This window comes from Aythya fuligula, chromosome 12 (genome assembly GCF_009819795.1).
Source record: "Aythya fuligula isolate bAytFul2 chromosome 12, bAytFul2.pri, whole genome shotgun sequence".
Lineage (NCBI taxonomy): Eukaryota > Metazoa > Chordata > Aves > Anseriformes > Anatidae > Aythya > Aythya fuligula.
The window spans coordinates 10,383,400-10,405,348 of record NC_045570.1 but is presented as its reverse complement, the minus strand read 5'-3'; the positions used below and the strand labels follow the sequence as shown (position 1 = coordinate 10,405,348).

The following is a 21,949-nucleotide window of genomic DNA, read 5'->3' as shown; positions in this document are numbered from 1 at the left end:
TTCTGGGGAGGAGAAAAGCAGAAACCTTCTTCCTCTCCACTGAAGGTTTCCGGTAATTTGTTCTCTATAGATGGGGCCATTTTAGAAACACCACGTTCCCCTGCTCTGTGCAGTGATGCCTGCCCCTTCCAAAGCCAACCCAGAGTAAGAAAGTCTGTGAAAAAAAAAAATCTTGTGGCTCTATTTGCTCTCTAGGCTAAGCCTGCAGGCAGGGCTTGCTGGGTTGCTGGATTCTGAAGAGCCCAACAGCATGCCCTACCTCCCAGGAGCCAGACCCCATGAGGCACCTCATCTCATCCCCCTGGAGCAGCCCCTGTATCTCAGCTTTCCTGCATGCTTGTTTCATTGTGGGCCAGGAGGGGATGAGAAGGTCCAAGGGATATGACAGAGAATAGAAATGTTCTGATGTGGCTTATCCTTTGAGCACCATTTGAATCTCCTTCACCAGAACCCCTGTAAAGATGCAGACAAGAGTCTCTCTGCTACTGCTATGTTTATTTGGAAACAGCCATTTTCTACAGTGTCCGCCTCCTCATGCTGACAGTTGCAGCAGCCACGGCGAACACACCAAGCACACACAGCAGGATGAGGCCTCCAGGGAGCCACAGGTTGGGTTCTGCCAAAGAGAGGAAAGGTTGGTTACAGGTCTGGCTCTCCTCAGCTGGCCATGGCTCCTGGCATGGTTCCTACAGGCCAGTGGGATGTGTTTGGGGGCAGGAGGCAAGCAGAAGAGGAGGCTATTGCCTGTGAAGGGCAAGAACCACCAGAGCTGGGATACTGGGGATCCCTGAGGGCACTAACAGGACTTGGTCACCCCCACCAGCCTCACCTTGGGCCTCCACCCACCTGCTGCTCAGGGTTTCCATTTAAAATCATGCCTGGACTTCATGCTTGCTCCAAGCCATACTGTCAGCAGGTTTCTCCCCAGCCCTGTTCCTGGACTGCTGCTTAGATCTCCTAGATTGACCCTGGTGCTTGGAAAGATCCTGACTTGCTGGTTTGATTCAGAGTCCACCACCGTGAAAACCCAGCCTTCCTCACCTTGGGTGCTATACCCACAGCCTCCTGGCTCTTAGATCCTTCCAGCCCCACTTCTCTGCTCAGCTTGACCTGTGCCTTCTGTGGCCCTTACACAGAGCTAACCCCTGTGCTGGTGTGACTTCTGGAGCACGCCATGTGTGGATGTGATACTTGAAAATCTCCACGGTCCTATGCAGGGCAGTGATTTTAGAAGCCCTTTGTAATAATGTGACATTACCCGGACAGTGGCAAGGGTTTGAGAACTGCTCCTGTCCTCCCAGGAGCATCATACGTACCCTGCACATCCTGGTGGTCAGCCCTGAAGTGATGGCGCTCTGCTTCCAAGGAAGGAGCAGCCAGCAGGTGGATGGGCCCGTAGGAGACAATCTTATTGTAGTCATCCGCCAGCGCCCGCTTGCTCCTCCAGTGTCTGGGGCATTGCTGCCAACAAAGCCAAGAGAGAGGAGGTGGGACCAGAGGGCAGGAGAGCAGTGCAACCCACAGGGCAAAGAGGAAGAGCTGTCCTGATACTCTGACCCGTCAAGCCCCTAGAGCATGGGAAAGGAGGTGGTTCTGAAAGAACCCTTTCCACAAGCAGTGGGCCCTGCATGGCTGAGAAAGCTCACCTTGGCACAGGGCTCAGGACTGTCGGGGAGACACAGCCGGACACGGCAGTGCAGGAACACCTCGGAGTACCCCACAAACTGAAACATCTGGAAGCTGAACTTGGCTGTAGTGCTCTCTCCTATGGCATTCAGGTACGTCACGGTCTCATCGTGGGGACACCTGGGACATGGGGACATGATGGATGAGTCAGCAGGCAGAAAAGAAGGGAGTACATCCTGGCCTGGGACACCAGCAGGGACATGGGGACCAGGTGCAGCCCCCAGGCAGAACTGGACAGCATCATTTGTGTCTGGGTACCCATGGGGATGCGTTCCCTTAGCACTGTGTATCATGCCCAGCCCAGGCTGGAGCTCCCACCAGTGAAGGAGCTGTTTCATACCTGGCTCTGTGGGGCCATCACCACTGGGTAAAGTGGGAGTGAGCCTGGTTGTGGTCTACATCCCACATATCCACGTTACCAACTTCAGCTTGGCCACAGCCACCTTTCTGCATGTCAAAGGCTGTCCGCATCCCTCCTTGCCCTTTGCCTCCCCAGCCAGCCAAGAGTGATGCTGGACATCCTGAAGTTAGATGAGGGTTAGAAGAGAGTGTGGGAGGGCTAAATTCAGAGCAGTCTGAGAGCTCATCAGGCCTGGGAAGCATTTAATGGTGTCACTGCTCACAGCTCCCTCACAAACAACTTGTCCTCAGCAGCCCACAAAGACGGGCAACTGTGCTCATGGTGCCTGTGGCACAGAGACTGGGAGTGCTAGGGTAACGCTGCTCACCCCTGCTCAATGAGCTCATGCCGCACATCCTGGTAGGGATCTGAACTTGGTGTGGCCCAGCAGTCCTCAACACTCAGGAGGAAGTATCGGAGCTGATGCTGTCCTTCTATCTTCAGCATGGCATAGAGTGTGTCTGTGATGGGGACAGCTGTGTTTGGCGGGTGATAGGGCTGGAGGTAGGAGGGAGTCTTGTACAGCCGCATGCTGACATTGAAGTGCCCTTCTTTGACCACGAACTGCACCAGCCTGAGAGGAGAGGAAAGCTCATGAGCACAACAAGAAGGCAGGAGCTCAGTCAGGCCCGCAGTGCTGGCACAGGTTCCTCCAGGTTGCTGACCCTGGGCATTTTCCCACTCTCAAGTACAGCCTTGCTAAGAGTTGGGCTTGTCCATCTGCACTAAGTGCAGATAGGGGCAAGGGCAGCTCCACAGTGTGTGCAGAGCTCTGGGGGTTCCCACAGAGATGCTGGTCAGTGAGAGCTAGAAGGCCACCCACAGGTTCCAACCTGCACCTCCACAGTGAGCATGTTCCAGTGCCCACTTTATTTTTTGGAGAATAGCAGAAAGGTAGATTCTACATGCCCCTGTCCCAAGCCCAAACATTATCTTGAAAAACTATATTTGGGCCCTCTCTGGACAGAGAGAGAGGTACCCTGATGTGATACTGTTCTCAGCGCTCTCTGGTGGCTCTACAGGGCTTTTGCAAACCATCTCATTAAAGGCAGCTATTTTCCCACAAACTCAAATATACTGTCAGCAGCAAGGTGAGAAGGAACCACTCACTTGTCGACAGCGGTGAGAGCAAAGGGCACCTTCACCACCTGCTCATAGGCATAGACACAGGAGAAATGCACCTCCAGCTGAAAACTCCGGGAGATCACATTCCCATGAACTTCCCGCTCTGACTCGATGACGTTCGCGTATGACACATGGGAGCGGTTTTGCTGGAATGACACAGAAACAAGGTGTCCAGACCATGCCTCAGTCCATACACAGAGCTCAGCAACTCAGCTGTAGCTGCTTGAGGCCATCAGGCTTCAAATCCCATGTCCAGGGGCTACTGGCAGCCACCACCAGAGGAGGCAGGAGGCAGCACACAGACCAGAGGTGATAGCCCTCCTGTGCAGGACAGAGATGAATCACCAGTTCCTCAGCACCCTTCCTGGTCCATGAGAACCTGTCAGGTTCTCCAGGAGAGTCTGCAGAGCCCTGTGCAGTGGGCCCCCTTCCCAGGCAGAAAGCAACCCACGGCCTCTGGGGACAGTGGCTGGGTCAAACCCATCTCCTGGGTAGTGACAGATCCCACCAGTACAGTGCATTTCTAAAGAATTAAGTGATGTACCAAGGGGTTACAGCCAGGACTGCAGAGCTCAGAAGTTCGTGCCAGAAAGCGGAAGCCTGTTATCAGCTCCTAAAGAATACACTGAGACTTCCATGCTCTGCTGAACATGACAAGATGTGCTGCCAGCAGTGGTTTGGTGGAGGCAGAAGAGCTTTCTGATAGCGCCTCCCCCACCCCCAGAGAAGCATATCAAGGGGAAAGAGAACTTCACAGTGCCAGATACAAAAGGAAAAGTCTCCATGGCTTTCCCCTGCTGTCCCCACTCAGCATGTCTGTTCCTCTCATGGCTTCAAAACTATGCAAAGAATCTGTGCTGGATCCTCACCTGAATTATTGATCCACAGGCAGTGTGATTTTCACCTGTGAGAGTGGCTGCAAAAAACCGCTCGCCCTCTTCTTCCCTTTCTGAAACCTTGCATGCCTGGTTCTTCAAGTGGACAAGTTCCAGGGGGATTTTCAAGAGTTCAAACACCTCCTTCCTCACCATCATCTCCATGTGTTCTTCCTCGCAGGCCAATTTTAGTACAACATCTGGGGGAAAAAGCCATCTGCAATAGCAATAAGAGGCCTGAGGGAGCCCTAGGTCAGCCATGGAACGGCACAGTCCCACTGAGCTCAGCAAACCCTCACCCCAGCTTTGTGGGAGGCTGCTGGTAGGGGTCTTCAGAGACACTGGGCAAAAGCTAGAGACAAACCTTTGGAAATGCACAGAAGTTAACGAGTAGTTTTCTGATAGTTGTGTGACACCTGCACAAGTCCACAGCTGCTGATACTCTGAATGGACACAGCCCTCAAACTCAAGACACCACAGGCAGATGTCATGGGTCTGGTCCCTTCAGGTGAGTCATCTACAGAATTGCTGCAGTCTGCCAAGGTAACCAGGCAGTAACAGAGATCCTCAATTTCAGATGAACAAGGCACAATTTTGACCAGTGTCTGAAAGAAGCCTGCACTGTAGCTGTGCTGGTGCCTGTGTGGCTGCAAGGCAGCTGTGCTCTGCAGTATGCCTTGCTGCCCTGATAGGGCTACACCACAGCAAAGGTTTCCTTCTTACAGGAATTAAGTCTGTTGGGGAGGAAGGAAATGGCTTGTGACTGGGTCTTTTATCAAACTGTAGTCAGGACAGGGTGGCAGAGGTGGGGGGATGCACCCAAACCAAGAGCTGGGAGGTACTCCTGGGGTCCACAGTGGTAACACCAGCGCACCCTGCTTGTTACCCTTCTCTTTGGTGCCTGTGGGCAGACTGAGCTCACCAGCACCCCCAACCCTACCTTGGCACAACGCCCCCGTGAAGCCAGGTTTGCAGCTGCAAATGGGTCTGTCCTCCACCATCTGGCACTCCCCCTGGTGTTGGCATGGGTTCAGCAGGCAGGTGTCTGAGTTCCTCTTGGGACGCAGGGCAAAACCTTCCCTCAAGCTGTGAGGGCTCACCAGCTCACCTGCAGTGAAGGCAACACAAACAAGATCAATGCTGTAACATTTGCCCTACGAGAGACACAAAAGTGAATTTGCCCCACTGCTCTCAAGGGCTGAGATCCTCACTCAGAGCAAAAGCAGGGACCCTGCCACCATGCCACCAAATCTCAGGAAAAAGCTGCTGCCTTGGCACACCTGCGAGGATGTGATCAAGAGCATAGTAGACCTCCCCAGAATGGGCATAATCTGGATTGGAGCTCAGAAGGTAGCATCAGCTAGCATGGAGAGTGGTGGCACATCACAGCATCTGTGCCTATCTCCATAGGTTATATACCATATGTGGCCAGATGGATGGAGAGTCCGAAGTTTCTACCTGTTTTGACAGCTCTTATATGCCAGTTCGTGCCCTCCTGAGCATTGCTCCCTCATCCCCCTTTAGCAGTTTTCGGCAGTCCTTGTATGAGGAACCTGAACACAGATCAGGTGAGGCTTCCACCTCCCCTTTCCATACTACCTGTCTGTGACCCAGCAGGGACAGTACACAATGAGACTCACTCTTGTTGCCTTCACAGCAAGCCAGGCATAGGGCAGAGACCAGCAGCAAATGTGTCACAGTCCCTTCCTGTAAAAACAAGCAGGCTCTGGGTAACTAAGGTTTTCAGCATGCTCACTGGCAATGTTTGCAATCATTCAGAAAAAGCCAACCCTCAAGCATGGGTATGATAATTTTGGCACTGTATTTTCTTCAAAAACTACAGGTTCAATGGTATGAAGTAGTTTCCTATCCCAAGGGGCAAAATCAACAATCCCATCCCAACCCAGAATAATGCAATGGCCAGCTACTGTCCTGAATTTAGGTAGCATATAGCTGAACCCAAAAGGGATAGTCCAGAAAGAAGGGGTGGGAGTAACAAGATCTCAGACAGCAGGGATGTGCTGGCAATGATGAAGCCATATTTCAGCATGAACAGGCACTCTGAGTAAAACCACACAGCTGAGGCATCAGTCCAAGCTCCCAACAGAGAAAAGGAATCTCTCTCTTCCCACTCCAGCCATAGCTTTCATTTGAACAGTTAGGATTTGCAAAAGCATCTCTGCCTGTAACGTATATCCACAACAATGGAGACAATGGGATTAAAAAAGCAAAAACAACCACAACCTTGAACACAACTAAAATTTATGCCATGAAGCCACAGATAAAGTCAGTCTCCCCCACCAGGCCAGATAACGTGTTTCTTTAGAGAAATTAATGGCATGGTGTTGGATGAGTCCCAGACATTGGAGTCTCATCACAGCCATGGATATGGGTCACCTGGGGCTAGTGGCTCTGACGTGCTGCTGCCCTGCTCACTGCACATGGCCCCAGGGCAGGGCAAAGTAAGGCCAAAAGCTCCACTGTGGTCTGGCAGCGAATCATATATTTCCTCAGGTTTACGCTGAGCAGCTGTGACCACCAGAAGTCTGTGCAAGGAGGGTTTATTCCCAGCCGTGCTCCTCACTCACTGCAGCAGAGCAGAGATGGTTCACAAAGCACCAATTCTACAAAATCCTGGGCATGCAGAGCCCCATCTGCCGTGGGGGCATGGCTCCCATGGCACAATCCCTGAGTGGAAAACTGGTCCCTGCTGCTGCCAGGGCCATACTGCTGGCAGATACTGGCTTGTTCCCAGCTCAGTATGACAACCCTGGCAAACCTGGGAAGCTCTGCCCTCTGCTTCTGTAAAATAGGAGGTGCCTCCGCTTGCAAAGCCCCCTCCTGGAAGAGCCACCCATGGCTGCAGCAGCCTCAATGCAAAGCTCTCACCTGTTCTCATCCCACTCACCATTGTCAGACCACTCCAAGCTCATCTACACACAGCAGGCTGGGTCCTCCTTGCACTTCCCGCTGCCAGCTTTATATTACCTCCTAGCAGCTCATCCTCTCCCCCCCACAAACATGCTGCCTCTGTGATTGCACAAGAACCAGATTACCACCGGTCAGCAGCGGGCCGGGAAGAAAGGGCTCTCCAAAAGTGCGTCCTCCAGCATGGCCCTTCCGATTAGCTCAGGGCTGGTGAATGATGATGACCCAATTCACAGCCTTGATGGGACCCCAAGCGGGAACAGCGTCTGCAACAACCCTGCATCAGTAACATCCCCAGCAGTCTGGGGTTTTATGCATCCAACTGCTTTTGTCATACCTGCTTTTGACTCAGCAGTAACAACAGATACCACAGTGGTACACGCAAAGACCAAGTAACTGTGTGTACTGAATACACATGGTTTCACACCCACATAAACACATTTGCTTTTGCTGATTTTCAGTGACTTCTGAAATCTCAGATATGGTGATGCTGTGATAGACACGAGGATAGGGACTAGATCCTACCACGCTCTGCCACTTTGGGAAGTGAATCTCGTCTGCTTTGCATCAGGTATTTTACAAAGCAGCAAAGCAGGACTGATGTTTGCAACGAGAAGCAAAGTCAGCACAGCCCTCGGGCTTCAAGAGCAACAAAAGCATGGGTGAGGAATGTTTGTTGTGTTTTCAAACAGCTGCACCCGTGAGTGTATGAGCGTAAGGGCAGCCCCGTAGTCGAGTTCCACAGCTTCCAGGCTGCTTCCTGGGCAGGAGGGGGGAGCTGCCTTGACATCAGCTCCAGCGGGGCTGTGTGGGGAGGTTTGCAGGTGAAGCCTGGAGCACCTGAGGGAGCTGTGAAGCCCAGGTGGGCAGCCCTGCGCGGGGTGGGGTAGGCTCTGGGCTAGGCCCTGGAGGAGGCTGCAGGGCCCGCTAAAGCTGCCTGGGTGCGTGAGCGTTGCCATGGAGCGCTCGCGGCACGGCGGCGGCAGCAGCGGTGAGGCGGTGGAGGGCAGGGGTGTGGGGCTGAAGGGGCTGTGGGGACGGGACCCCCCTGGGTGGTGGGTGGCTGGGGAGCGGCACTGGGCCCCAGGATACCCCTTCCCCCCCCCTTGCACCCGTTGCAAGGTCTGTGCCTCCATTGCGCTGCCTGCTGCCCAGCAGGTCAGCCTGACCGCAGGGAGGGGAAATAAACAGCCCCCAAAAGTCCCTGAAATGTAAATAGGCGATACAAGTAGCACTCTGTCCTTGGAGGCCACTCTGCTGCTGATGCAGCTGCTCAGCGCAGCGCTGGCGTGGGCTGGGTGCCCCCCTCCATGCAGCACTGCCCGTGGGGCACACAGCATCTGCAGGGGTGCAGAAAGCAGGGCACGCAGCATGGTTTGGGACTGTTGTGTAGCACCCACAGAGCAAGGCCCTCGTCCTGCTGGCTCCACCATACATGGGTGGCCCAGGAGCATGCAGCCATATGTGCAACCTGCCCAGCCCAAACTGAAGTTCAGTACTCACACCTGACTTCTGCAGAAATGGGAATGACTGGGTATGAGCTGGTGGCTCACAGACTAAATCAACATGCCCGGAGTGCAAGTTTCTGCTCCCACCCCTGAATTTACCCTCATGCATGTGTTTCCGTAGTGGCCAGGAGGAGGCAGAATGGAGGTCCTAGAGGAGAATGAGGAAGAGGAGCGAAGGGAAGAAGAGCTGATGAAGGCTTTAGAGATCAGCGATGAACTTCACGACATAGAGACAAAGCTGTCTGTGGACCAAGTCTGTGTCCCAAGTGATGTCTCGTAAGTCACACCTGTCTGTCAGTCGCTGGGATGAGCAGAGATGGTCCCTCTAGGGTCCATGGGGAGACTGCACACGTGTGGCTGACGTGTGGTCTGCTTGTATGGGTCAAGGGGAGCGAGTTTTGTGTGCTGGGTGTGTTTGTCCATGAGTGGGCACCTGTGTGATTAAGACAAGGTAACTCACTTCATTTTCTATCCATTTGCTTCTGTACTGTATAAAGATCCCCTGATCCTCTGGGTCTGTGTTAGCTTGCCATCACTCCAGAGAAGCTTGGCTATGTTAAACTCATGCCCACTTAAAATTACCTCTTCTTGGCTATGATCCCCGTATTTTCTGTGTGAAACAGGGAAGCTATCCTGTGTTTTGATAGCAGGTCATCCTGCTCTAATTGCTCCTAGCTTATTACCTGTGTCTCTCTGCCTCCTTCTGTCTTGGAAGCGATTTTGACTGGAGCTCCATCGACATATCCCAGTTACCATCCTCGTACAAGACAAACTCCCCAAGGGAAAAGAAGCTGCTGCGCATTGCTGACCATTACCTCCAGCAGTACATTCACCTCTGCCCTGACCGAAAGCCACTCTTTCTGTACCCGGTCAATGAGTGTGGTGTGAAGGTATGGGGTGTTGTGGGGCTGGGCCCAAGCTGCACAGCTGTTGTCTAATTCTGGACCTGATGTTCCCCTGAGTATGTGGAATTAATTCTTTGGATCAGCTTCCCCCAAAATTTATTATATAAATGACATGCAAGGCAAAAAAAGAGCCAGAACATATAGAAGCTAGAAGGCGTTGTAGCTATTTGTCTTGCTTGAAAACTAAGAGAAGGCTTGAATCTGTAATGTGTCCAAGATGGGTTTGAGCTTTTAGCCACAGGCAAACAGAAGTGTCTATTGGCAGAGGGCCTCTTAACTCCATGCATTTTCATCTCAGAATGGGTGAGGAGGGTTACCAACACTGTTGTCATGCTCCAGGGAAGTCCTGAATGTAAGCTACAACATCCAGGGATGGTCTGAGAGTGGCCATGAAGAGGACACTCCACCAGGAATCTGCTGGCTGACCAAAAACCTCTTACTGCCTTACAGAAGTTTGTGAGCACAACAGTGAGGCCAACCCTGCTGCCTTATACAGAGCTGTACCACTGGGATGGCTGTGCCAGCTTTGTCTGTGATTATCTCACCATGGAACCCCTCAAGTCTCCTCTCACGCCGGTAAGAAAGAGGCTACAGTCCCATTGGAAACAGACCCATGATGGAGATGAGAGAGGGCCTCTCAACAGGACACAATGTGGAAACCCCAGGGTCTGGATTTACAAAGGTCTTTGAGTCCTCCAGCTCCCCATAATTACTTAGGCAACCCCACAGTTCCCACAGGTGCTGTGCTCTTTGTTTGAACCTGTATTCCCACACACGTACAGTGTTGTCAAGCAGTTAAGCACCATTTCTACCAGACTGGGCCTGACCCTGCTCTCAGTCATCCCCTATGACCAGCTGATCTGCTGTGGGTTGCAATGGCTGCCAAGCCTCCCTGCCAGGAACAAAGGGACCTTGGACCAAAGGAGCATAAAAAGCCTAGGTGATGATGCTTGGCCTCAGTGACTAGGTTTTAGGGGATTTAGACACTTCTGTTCCAATATCTGGGATATTTTGAGGTGTCTGAAGGGAGATTAGAAATCTCAAATATTAGAGTGGCAAGAGGAGATGATGCCAACATTGGGGCAAGTCCTAAGGGTGGTACTATCCAGCTAAAGCAAAGAGATCAACAACAATCTCTGCTAGCTAGGACTGCTGATGTCCTGTGGAGTGCCCCATACAATCTATGTGAGCTCCATGCTGGCCAAGTGTGTCCCAAGAGTCCCAGGGTCTCAAGACACACTTGTATTTTGAGATTATTGAGAATATATCTTAATTTAGTGGACAGTGACTGGTCAAATCTAAGGTGCAGCCTCAGATCTGGGATGGTAGAAACAGGATCTCTATATTCACTTTGTGTGTATTGTTCCCTTTGCCTGGTCACCAGTGAGGGCCAGAAGGGAGTAAGTTCCTTTTGAGCTATAATTTAGTTTATGGGTCTTTTGCTTTGAAATGCTACAGGCAGACCAACTAGAGACGGAGGTAAGCCCCACCCTGATGTTGTGGTTAGTATTAGGTTCTCTGCAGTCTGGTGAGCTTGTCCTGCCCATGGCTAAATTTGTCACAAGATTTGGCGTCAGAATTTCTCCAGATCACATTGGAGGGGAATTTTGCAGTCTGTGGCTTATGTAAGAGTTTCATAAAAAAGATTCCTTATTGGTACAGAGCCCAGGGATATGGGCTCTGTACCAATAATGCTCTGTCTCTCTCTTGCTCCCTGCCTGGGGCATGCTTCATAAGACAAGCACCAAGAACATGTATCCTTCTCTTTCAAGCCCAGTTCGCTCTATTCACCAACCACCATCCTGAAGTACCAGCGAGGAAACTGCTTTGACTTCAGTGTGCTGCTGTGCTCCATGCTGATTGGGGCTGGGTACGATGCCTACTGTGTGAATGGATATGCCACTCAAGACATATGCAGCCTGGACGAGACTCTGGAGGTGTGCCCACTGCTCAGGAAGCCACCGGAGGTAAGGAGATCTGCAGCAAGCAGGCAGGTAGGAGCCTGGTTGTCTGGTTCTGGTAAGAAGACCATGTCACTGGTAAGGACAAAGCACTTGGAAGACTAGTGAAGCTGGTATCTCTGGAGCAATAAGAATGAGTCTAATGGCAAAGTGCAAGGCCCCCAGGTCCCATCACCTGTTTGCTTTCCAACCATACTGCTCACTGTAAGAGGGCCACAGCTTGCCTGTGTTTTGACCATGTAGCATTCACACTGTGCTTAGGACGAAAAGATCTTGGGACTATACTGTACCCCACATTCTCTTGCTGTAAGTGGGAGTGAAGATCTGTGAGTGCTTATTAGCCCTTCAGGGATATCTGCTAGTTTGGCAGGACCATCCACATCCATACTTGATCCACCCAGACTGCTCACCTGAGTGATCATGGAGTATACAGGAGGCAGCACGCATGCTCAGCATGTTCACTCCTGGTGAGCTCTAGAGTAGGGCTAGCCGGAACAGCTTCTGGTCCACACTATGTTTCAGTCTGTATGAACCTTTCACAGCAATCCTTTGCTTTTGTGGAGACAGGTCCCAAAGGAAATAACGAAGAAGCCCAACAAGTATAGAGTTAAGTCCTCCCCAGACCTTCAGAGCAAATTTGAGCTTCAGCAGGAGGCCAAGAAGAAAGCAGAAACTGAAGCCACCCATAAGAACAAGGAAAGAGGAGAAGAGAAGGTCATGGTGAGTTACAAGGTCCACCCTACTCTTAACCTGCAATATCAAAAATCGAGACATGGTTAATAGCTGACCAAAACTGGAGCTCACCACCTTCCATGAAGAACAATACAACTCTGATTTGGGCCATGAACATGTAGCCTTTGAGAACACAGTGTTGTGCTGACATGGAAATATATGCTGGGTATGTACTGCGTCACTGTTCTGAAGAGTGTTAAGGGCTTGGAGATCTTTAGAAGTAGGCAGGGGAGAGAATAAGGCTGCTGAGGGGTTGGATTAAAGTGGCAATAAAATAGCAATAATTATTGCTCTGTCTTCTGGGCTACAGGAAGTGGAAAAGCCCACCCGTGACCCTTTGTGTGGCTTACGGGTGCATGCATGGGTTTTGGTTCTGTCTGGGAAGAGAGAGGTTCCTGAGCCCTTCTTCATCAACCCCTTCACGGGGAACAGCCACAGCACCATGGATGAGCACTTCCTTGGAATTGAGAGTGTCTGGAACCACAAGAATTACTGGGTGAACATGCAGGACTGCCGGAACGGCTGCAAGGTAATGAGCTCTCACACATCTGTGCACCTGTTCTGATTACATAGACTCCAGGTTTGATATCTGGAGACAGTCCATGGCATCCCAGACCCCGAGCTAGCAAATGCAGATCATAACTATTAATCCCCTACAATGCTACACTATCAGCTTTTAAGGTTGGCTCGATGACCATTCTCTCACCAACACCTTTTAGAGCAGAATCTGTCAAACGTAGCCCAGGGCATGAAAGATCTTGGTTTGGCTCTTCCCACACTTCAGTTACTCTCCAGCTGATAAAAAGCCTGGGAGGTGAGGGCTTGAGTCACCGTCTCTTTAGGCCCATATGAATGACCGTGGGGCCATGCATGCCCCAAGGAAGGAGGCAGAAGCATTTCCAGCAGCTTCCCCTCAGTTGTGGCAGGGAAAGGGACCTGCAGCCTTCCAGGAACAGGGTCAGTCTTTGGGGTTCCACCAGCCAGCCAGGGGTTTGATGAGCACACCTCACTGAGATCCAGGGTCTGTCCAGAGTCCTCTAACTCTGATGCCCAGCCAGGTCCAGAGCACTGCAGATGTGCAGAAGCAGCGTGCAGTTTAGTGTCAGGCCTGTGAGACTGCTCTGTATTTATGTGGGTTTCTTCTATATGGCCTAGGATCTCATCTTTGACTTGGGTGACACTGTCCGCTGGGAAATTATGCTTTCAGAGACTGACAAGCCTCTTCAGATGCTCCTGGATGCTGAGGAGGAAAATGAGCTATTTGACAGGAACATGGATGACATAGTGAGTGACCTACCAATGGCTTTCTTGCAGTGGTGATGCTGTAGTGAGCTGGTGTGTGTTCATGGCCTATATATATGTCTGCCTGCCTGTTGCCCTCTCCAGGTCAGATCACTATTGCTCTAGCTATACTTTGGTTGGCACTCTAGATTCCTTCTCAATCTTGAATAGCTCTGATGCAGCCCTCATAATTCTGTTACCGTGCTGCCCAGGACCAATGCGGCCTCGCACAAGTTGCTCTGATTGCTGCAGTGCATTCTCTATAACCAAAATGCCTCCTAGCACAGAGAAGCTGCCAAAAATGTAAATCTCTGCTTCTGTTTCAACAGGAGGACGAGGAGGAGGAGGAGAAAGACACGAGTTTTGCCATGCCACCTACATGGGTAGCCCCTATTCAGATTTCTCCCAGAGGTACCTATTCTTTGCCTTTTGCTTGCCTCTCAGCGAACCTTTTAGAGCATCTGGGAGGTTTGTTGATTCACTCAAGAGCTTCCCCTTCAGGGTGTTCAAGGTACAGCAGCGAAGTGCCGCAGATCAAGGCATACGTTAGCTATTGTTTTGAATGCCTGCCTCTGTGCACTGTCTCATCCCGGGTGGGAAATCCCCGCAGACACACGCACACTGTGCTTTCCTCCTAGCTGAATTATTTTGTCTGGGATGGCCTTTCTGTTACCGTTGTGCATATGGGACTGCTGCTGATGGGAATCAATCTTTCTGACACCTCCCTTGCCTACTGCAGAGTTTGAGACCCGTTGTTCCCAGGGGAAGAAGGTGATTATGTACAAGAAAGCAAAACTGGAGAAATGGGCACCGTACCTCAACAAAAATGGACTGGTGAAACGCCTCACTGTCTACGCAGACTTACGCTGTAAGGAGGATGAGCTAACTTTCTTCATACACTGAGCAAACACAGGCTGGGGTGTGCTGATGGGTAGGGGGTGGAGTACCTTTTCTGCCAGGGTTTCTCTTGTGCTTTCTCCTCCTCTTTTAGTGTTTTTGGGATACTTATCTATTACATCATCAAACACTTCTCCCCACTCACTGTCTATCAAGCCACAGAGCTTTGCATCATTGCTAGGGGGTTCTGTAAGAATTTGAATCAGTTTAACATCCAAACAGTGATGCTGATTAGTGCCACAGGTCAGCTGCTTGGATTTGCAGTCTTCAGAGAAATGGAAGGTTGGTTTAAACTGTCTGGTTGCGTTACTTGTCCCATTGGTATTTCTAGGAGTCATAGAAAGAGGCAGCTAGAGAGTGCGAACATTTCTGTACTTGAAAGTATTATCCTTCAATGGCTGGTCCAAGAAACCATAAAAATTCCTGACTGGTCTTACAGACTCCTGTCCCCAGCCATCTTGGATGGTGCAGTCTTATTTCCCTTCAGTCTTGACACTATTATGAAATATTTGGGATGGAATTTATCTCACCAAATACATCCATCCACTGTGACATCTTCTCCCCCTGAGCTGATGACTTTAGTTCCTGTTGACAGAGAAGAATAAGCCCGTTTGTGTTATAATTCATCTACTTCAAAGTAGATTAGGATTCATCTGTTAGGATTTATCTATGAAATATCCTAGTGCACAGGGCCAGTTCTAATGAGTACACTGACTCTGTCTCCTGTGGCTGCATCAGAAGCATAGGGTATGCACAGACACTGAGAGCTCATCAGATGAATTGTACTATCTCCAGTGTAAGGCTGTGAAATGGCATGTCTCTCACCAGGTACTGAAGTAGTGGAGGTGAAGGAGTGGTTCAAAAACCGAGAAGACATGCTGGATATGAGAGAATTTAATAAAAAAACACAGCTGACCACAGAGTACTTCAGCCCAGGACACCTCCTCGGTCTTAAAGGTATTCCAGTTCATCTGGGCAACCAAGGCGACTGCAGCTGATAGGACATCGTGTGAATCCCTCCTAGCAAAAGCAAAAACCCAAAGCAGGGGGGACTGCATACTTCTGGGATGAATTGCATTGATTAGTAATATGGTGTCTAGTTGAGATTAGAGAATTGGGTTGGTTGTGCTTCCAGTTTGGGGCAGTGATCCCCCCCAGCATAACGGAAGATGACATCTATATCGCAGGTATAGAGTGATACTATGTACTTTTACCCGTAGAAGTGGTAGAAGTAGAAACTTTCTCCTTGGGATTATGCTCAGTCTCTCAGTGTTCTGCAGCTGTAGGAAACTCCTGCATCAGATCTGTTGCTGAAGCAGTATTTCTCCTGAAGAGGTTGCACCAGTTCCTTTTTTGGGAACAGCAGAGTCCAGGCTCCACTCACTGCCTTGCTGTGTAGGGAGGAAAGTGACCATGCAAAGCTTTCCTGCCATCTTCAGGCCATGGCATATTGGTGCACAGCAGTGAAGAGATAACATTTCCTTCCAACACTAAGTGCATTTGATTTCTTGGCTGATCGAGAAAATTAAACTTCCCCTGGATGTACCTGTGTTCACTAGTATTATAGTCACCAATTCTGAAAATGTGTGTAATCTCTTTTGTGTCCACAGTCCACATCTATAAGTCAATGGAGCCAGAAACTGAACGTGTGATGGAATTTTACAATGAGTCACGAGTCGATGGCCTCCAGAAACGTGCTGAAAATGCCACTGAGATAAAAGAGTACTTTGTGGGACGGGATGACTTCAAATACTTCCAGCACACAGAGTTTGGCAAAAGAGGAAAGAAAATAAGTGTGGCTGGTACCAGAACTGATATTAACTCCCGGCCTATAGTGGTACGGCCAAGGCAGGAACAGAAAAATATCTGTCACTGTGATATTTATACTATGCAAAACATTCTGCTTAAGGCTGTAGGTTCACTTTCAGTTGGCATAGCCAAGGCAAAACTCCAGAAGAAACCTAGCCTTGTTAAGCTGCTGTGTCTTGCAGTTGCTTGCCTGGCACTGACAGTCACAGTGTGACCATTTGTCACCAAACATATTGAGCAGCTAGAATGAAGCTAGGAAACCATGACTTGGAAAATGTGTGTCAGAGGAAGAAGAAAAGCCTAACTATGATTTTGGAATGAAATTGTCACAGGACTCAGATAGTCAAATGATTTCATGTTCTGGCCACAAACTAATAATATTTTGGGTTCCTGACAGTGTCCCATTATGCTGATTTGTTCCAAGCAGCAGTCTGCCTCTTTTTCTTGTCAGGTCTGATTTGGAAAAGTGGGAGGAAATCTGACACCTGGTGGTATGGCTCAGACACATCACCTTTCTCTACCTTTGGGCCAGCAACCAAATTGCCTTTTTTTCTAAATTATTTTATTTTATTTTATTTTATTTTATTTTATTTTATTTTATTTTATTTTATTTTATTTTATTTTATTTTATTTTATTTTATTTTATTTTATTTTATTTTTATTCTTCTTCCTTTTGTTGGGGAATCTGGGAAGTATTGTTGTGCTCCAAAAAACCTTGTTTCCTGTAGTTCCATCAGAAAAGGATGCATCTTGAGCTAACTTTGAGCTTGAAGAGCACACTCAGCTCCACAAATAGGAGACTTTTTATTGCTTTAAGGAGCTTTGTGCTTTTTTTCTCAGGCATGTGAAAGAACAATGGGCCACGAATATGGGCCAGGGTCTTAGGAGTTGCTGTCACAGTCCAGGCAGAAAGGCCCAATTTTTCTTTTGGCTTTTACCCAACTCTCCACAAATTTTGCCATTTCTCTGTGTTGTCTAACCTGCTTCCGTCTATTTCTTTTCAATTCTCATCAGCAAATGAAGGAATGTTTCCACAGAAACCTAGAAAAGCCTGCTGATGAAGATGTAGCAGAACGTGTCTTTCTGATCACGGAGGAGATGATCCAGCTGACATACCACCTCAAGGATAAATACATTACTGCCTCAAAGAAGGAGTTCTTCAAACCGACAGAGAATTATAGGAAGCAAAGTGAAATCATGACCCCAGAAATGTGCATCACGTACCAGGTATGGAGAAAACCCATTTATATCTTTGAGTTTTCCTAGATCACTGGGACACAAAAGGTAGGTGAAATGTCCATGGCATATTCCGTGCTCTGCCTCTCCTCCATCTGCATGCCTCCCCCACAGACAACCTCCAGACTGACAACACAAACACCCAGGGAGATGCACCACCATGCTGATTGGGCCCACAAGATTTGGTGTAGCATGAAAGGCTGTCTCCAGCCATACCCGAGGTCATCTTCTCAGATTAGCTCATCAGGCAGTGTAGACACGGCCACTGAGATCTTGCAAGATGCTGGTTGGGCTCATTCCTGCATATTCATGACAGGGAAGATGAAATTTCCTCTGCTGTCCTCTCTTGAAGGAGAGATGAGAGCAGAGAACCTGAAGCAGATTTTAACTCAAATTCTGCCATGGACTTCTTCGGTCACATTGTTTAAATCTCTCCCAGTTTACCTTGCAGATGCAGACAAGATGGTAAGGCTTAATTAATGCATTGCTGATAGATAGATAGCTATAAATATAAAAAGATAGATTAAAAAAAAAAAAAAAAAAAAAAGAGAGAGAGAGAGAGAAATAAAAAAGATAGATAGCCATAAATAAAAGAAAAAGGGGAGTCCTGTCATTAAGCCAATTTCTCTCATTCATGAGTGGGTTACTCAACTAACATCATTGATGTGAGTCTGTAATCAGGAGCAGAAGTCTGCCTGTATATTCTGTGCTGCTGCTGCACAATTATGCTTAGGAAAATCAGAGAGATACAAATACTGATTATTTTTTTTATGTCATGAAAGGTTTTGTTAAATTTTGTATTTCTAATGGGGAGAATACACAGAATGCAATTGCTGGAGTGCTGTTCTTTCATCTCTAGCCCTGTAAAACTGGTCCCAGCCAACAGGAGCATCAGCAAAGAAATGTAAGATATACAGTCTAGCTGACATTACTGATAGACTCAAAATCTAGATGAAGTCTAATCAACTATTGACCATGGGTTAGATGTTTCAATAGTGTAAATCAGTGTCTCTATATTGACTGTAGCAGAATTGTGCCAATTTGTGTTTTATGACTCACAGTCATAAAACTCTGATTCACAGTCGGAGAACACTACTGTCTTTCACTAGCTTATCTGCTTCCAGGCAGGGTCCTCTGTGAAAGACAACAAATTGCTACACCTGTACAAATTGTTACAAGAACTAACAGAGGAAGAGAAGCAGCTGAAGCAACAAGTTCGGCAATCTGAAGCAGAGGTAACAGGGACGTCTCCATGGTATTGTCAGAATTGGTCAGGTGCACTCTTTGTTCTCAGGGAGGGAAGTGGTTTCAGAGAGCAAATAACAGTATATGAATTGGGGCATCTAGAAATATTTGCTTTTTGTCTGGGAATGAGACCAAAAAAGAAAGGATATTGTGTGTAATGTAAATCTAGTTGCTAGGCATTTCCAGGAAGCCATTATCATAATACTGAAGTGATTTTTTGTAGGAAAAACTGCAGAAAAATATTTCATAAAATACACCACTTGTACTGCTAATCACACTGAGACCAGTGTAACAAGTGTTCTTACAAGTCTTTGTAGCTACTTCATGATAAATACTATCATTCTAGTAGGTGGAGGCAAAGTTCTTGGATTTGATTATTTTTTATATTGCTTTTGTGTGGAAGAGAAAACCTGGAAAGAGCTGGAGATGAATGCACAACAGTATTAGCACAGAATAATAATAAAGGACAAGATTGCAAAAGCCCATTTTTCAGAAATTTGAAGAGTATAAGCCATGACCTCATGAACTACCTCACTACAGTTTGCAGTCTTGATTTATTAATGGTCAAAATATCCCTGTTGCTTGTGCTCTGTATCTTCCTAAGACAAAGAGAAAAGCTAAAGCTATCAGTGCCATTTCAAAACTATTGGCAAGACTATGACTTCAGAATGGCTTTATTACTGAGTAATGTTAATTATTGGACTCCAAATTACATCACTCTAAAAATAAGACCATTATCAGACTGACCTATCAGCAGAATATGAGCATATTCGTATGGATCTAAAGTATATTTAATCTTATGCTACGGTTGTTGTATGCAGTACATACTCTGTTAGCAGGTGAAGCATTTCAAAGTATGATCACTTTGTGGGAAAGCTAAGGTGTCTTCTGATTTTTTGGAAGGTGCTAAATATTCTGAAAATCCGTGAGAATGAAGAAGCAGACATTAAATTGACAGTTTCAATTTATGATACAGAGAGGAATGAAAAGAGGAGACAACAATATGAAGCCATGGTAGGCATTCTTTATTAATCCCAGTGTTTATTACATGCATACAAAAGAGTAAGCTTCTTCTGTCTGACATTATCTCTAATGAGCATTTAGTATTATTAGAACATACTGAGCCAAATCCCTAGCAGTTACAAGCCAGCACAGCTTTAGCTTTCCTGTGAAAATATAACATGGTCATGGTATGATCTTCTGACTCTCTGGACTAGCCCACCCTCCTCACCAGAGAAGGATACTTCTTTTATTTTATTTAGTTAATAAAATAATTAACAAGTACTAGTTGACAATGTGATTATCAGGGGAGTATGATAATGGAATCCAAGCTGCATCTTTATATCTAGGGCTTTGTATTTGTGTTAGGAATATGTGCACTTCTTTGTGTGAGGGTTTTATTGAGCTATGAATCAGTTGTTTTTTTTTGTTGTTGTTGTTTTCAGTATTAGTTGCAAAGCCTATTTTGTTCCCGGATCTCTCTCAGAAATTATTACCTTAGGAATGTTGTGGATAAATACAGAAAGATTCAAGAATAATTACTTGCAACATTTCAAGATCTCCAAGATGTTTCTTGTGAACGATTTTTAGACTGAGCTTTCCTGAACAGAAAAAGTTATAAGAGGTGATACTTGGTTTTACGTACCAAACATTTAACGTGAAACACAGAGGTAAAGATCCAAGAACCAGTTGTTTGCCAGTCTACAACCTAGTGTCACTCAAAATACCTTGTCCAAATACAAATACATTTTGTCCTGCTTGTACCTCAGTAGATAGCATGTTCTATGTAAGGTACATCTCTACAATCAAAGAAATTAGGATAGATGCTAAAAAGGATGACAGAAAATAAATTACAGAATAAAAAACACCTTGGGAAATGCAAGAGTATTGATCAACCCACAGGAAAAAGAAGCGTTATTTCCTCCATAGGGTGTAATGAGTTTTGGCCTTTGCTTTTACTTTGCCTTATCAAAGGGTGTTTGGGAAACCAGTCAATGGGATCATGACTCTTTCTGTCCTTTCCCCTCCAGAAGAATGCAATGGAGGATGAATTCCCAGTACATGAGAAACAGGATCTGGACTACCTGGCACCTTTTCTTATTCAAATTGGCTATCCTGAGAAAATGACCAAGGGGCAGGCTCTGCGCCTCAGAGATGACTGCCTGACTGACTTTAAGAATCGTCTCATTGCTAAGGCCAACATCATCCAAGCTCGCTTTGAAAAGGTATTTCCAGCCTTACTCCAGTATGAACATGTCACCAGAGTCTCTTCTGCACTGGCAGGAGGGTAACACATCTCATCGTGACAGCAGGCAGGAAACAGAACCCCTTTACCTTTAAGAGAGTCATAAACAAGCCTGTGTATTTTTTGTCATTAACATGTGAGATCAAAGAACAGAATAGCTCCAGGGTCAATTCAGTCCTTGATTCAAGCAGGGCTGCTTTAGTTCTCCAGTGTTTCTTGACTACAGTGAGGCAATACATTCTGGTCTTGCAGCTTCTCACTGGTCCACGTGTTTTGATTTCCTTGTTTTCATATTCTGTGAGACCTCATTTCAGACTTATTGCCTGCCATGAAAATAGAACGGCTCTTATTTGTGGTTTCCTTCATCTTGGCTCCCTGAACTTTGAGTTGCACTTTTGTGCTCCTCGCTGTCCATTACCCTGACTTCTTGTGACTCATTCCCTCAACAGGAGGTAGAAGAGCTGAAGAAGAAGAACCAGCAGTTTCAGGAAAATCAGAGTCAGCTCAGCAGGGAGGAGGAGGCTGCCTTCCTCGCTGATTACTCTGAAACCATGTTCCGTATCCACATTCTAGCGTTAAGGCTCAACAGGTATTGGAAATGACTGCTTGAACAGTGTCTAGTAGAATCGGGGGGTCTACGAGTCAGCATTCCTAGTTACTCAGCAGTGAAGCTATTCTGTAAAATATTCTACTGTATGCCCTGCTGCAGCTTTACTCTGATGTTTGTTACCTTCTTGTTCTAGGGAAAAGCAGACAGCACCACAGAAATACCTTGCTCTTGAAGAGAAACTGCGCAAGGACCCTCGCCTAGCTGTGTACCTCAGTTATGATTGATTTCTTCTTTATTCCTTCACATCAGACACTGAATCAGTGCTGAAACCTGTTACAAGCTGCCTGAAAAAATGCACAAAGGCTTTCCTACTTGCTTGTAGTAAATATTGTATTATCACCAGATTATGTTAATAGCCTTTATGCACCTGTTTTCCAGAATTCCATTTCAATGAACCTGTACTATTCCACTATCTTTTCACTCTTTTGTTCTAAGGCTAACCTATATCAAGAGTGTCAAACGATTACACCATGGTTGACACTGAGGTCTGAATGAGACTTTAGCTT

General features: G+C 47.5%; 2 protein-coding genes across 2 annotated transcripts; one reads left to right on the top strand and one right to left on the bottom strand.

Moving 5' to 3' along the window:
• Positions 1–515: 515 nt before the first annotated feature.
• On the bottom strand, positions 516–6,997 carry LOC116494080 (uromodulin-like). Its single transcript, XM_032195783.1, has 9 exons — positions 6,866–6,997; positions 5,727–5,793; positions 5,027–5,194; positions 4,081–4,286; positions 3,197–3,357; positions 2,415–2,660; positions 1,647–1,806; positions 1,317–1,461; positions 516–616 (listed from the first exon to the last, which is right to left on the bottom strand). Exons 1-9 carry the CDS (start codon positions 6,995–6,997, stop codon positions 516–518), a joined length of 1,386 nt encoding a protein of 461 aa, XP_032051674.1.
• A 200-nt stretch (positions 6,998–7,197) lies between these two features.
• On the top strand, positions 7,198–21,667 carry DRC7 (dynein regulatory complex subunit 7). The gene is made up of 18 exons (XM_032195781.1): positions 7,198–7,299; positions 8,644–8,798; positions 9,238–9,412; positions 9,878–10,003; positions 11,200–11,394; positions 11,956–12,108; positions 12,431–12,649; positions 13,276–13,404; positions 13,731–13,812; positions 14,141–14,269; positions 15,127–15,255; positions 15,909–16,135; positions 17,122–17,334; positions 18,468–18,578; positions 19,492–19,602; positions 20,619–20,813; positions 21,283–21,422; positions 21,577–21,667. Exons 1-18 carry the CDS (start codon positions 7,198–7,200, stop codon positions 21,665–21,667), a joined length of 2,682 nt encoding a protein of 893 aa, XP_032051672.1.
• Positions 21,668–21,949: the final 282 nt, after the last annotated feature.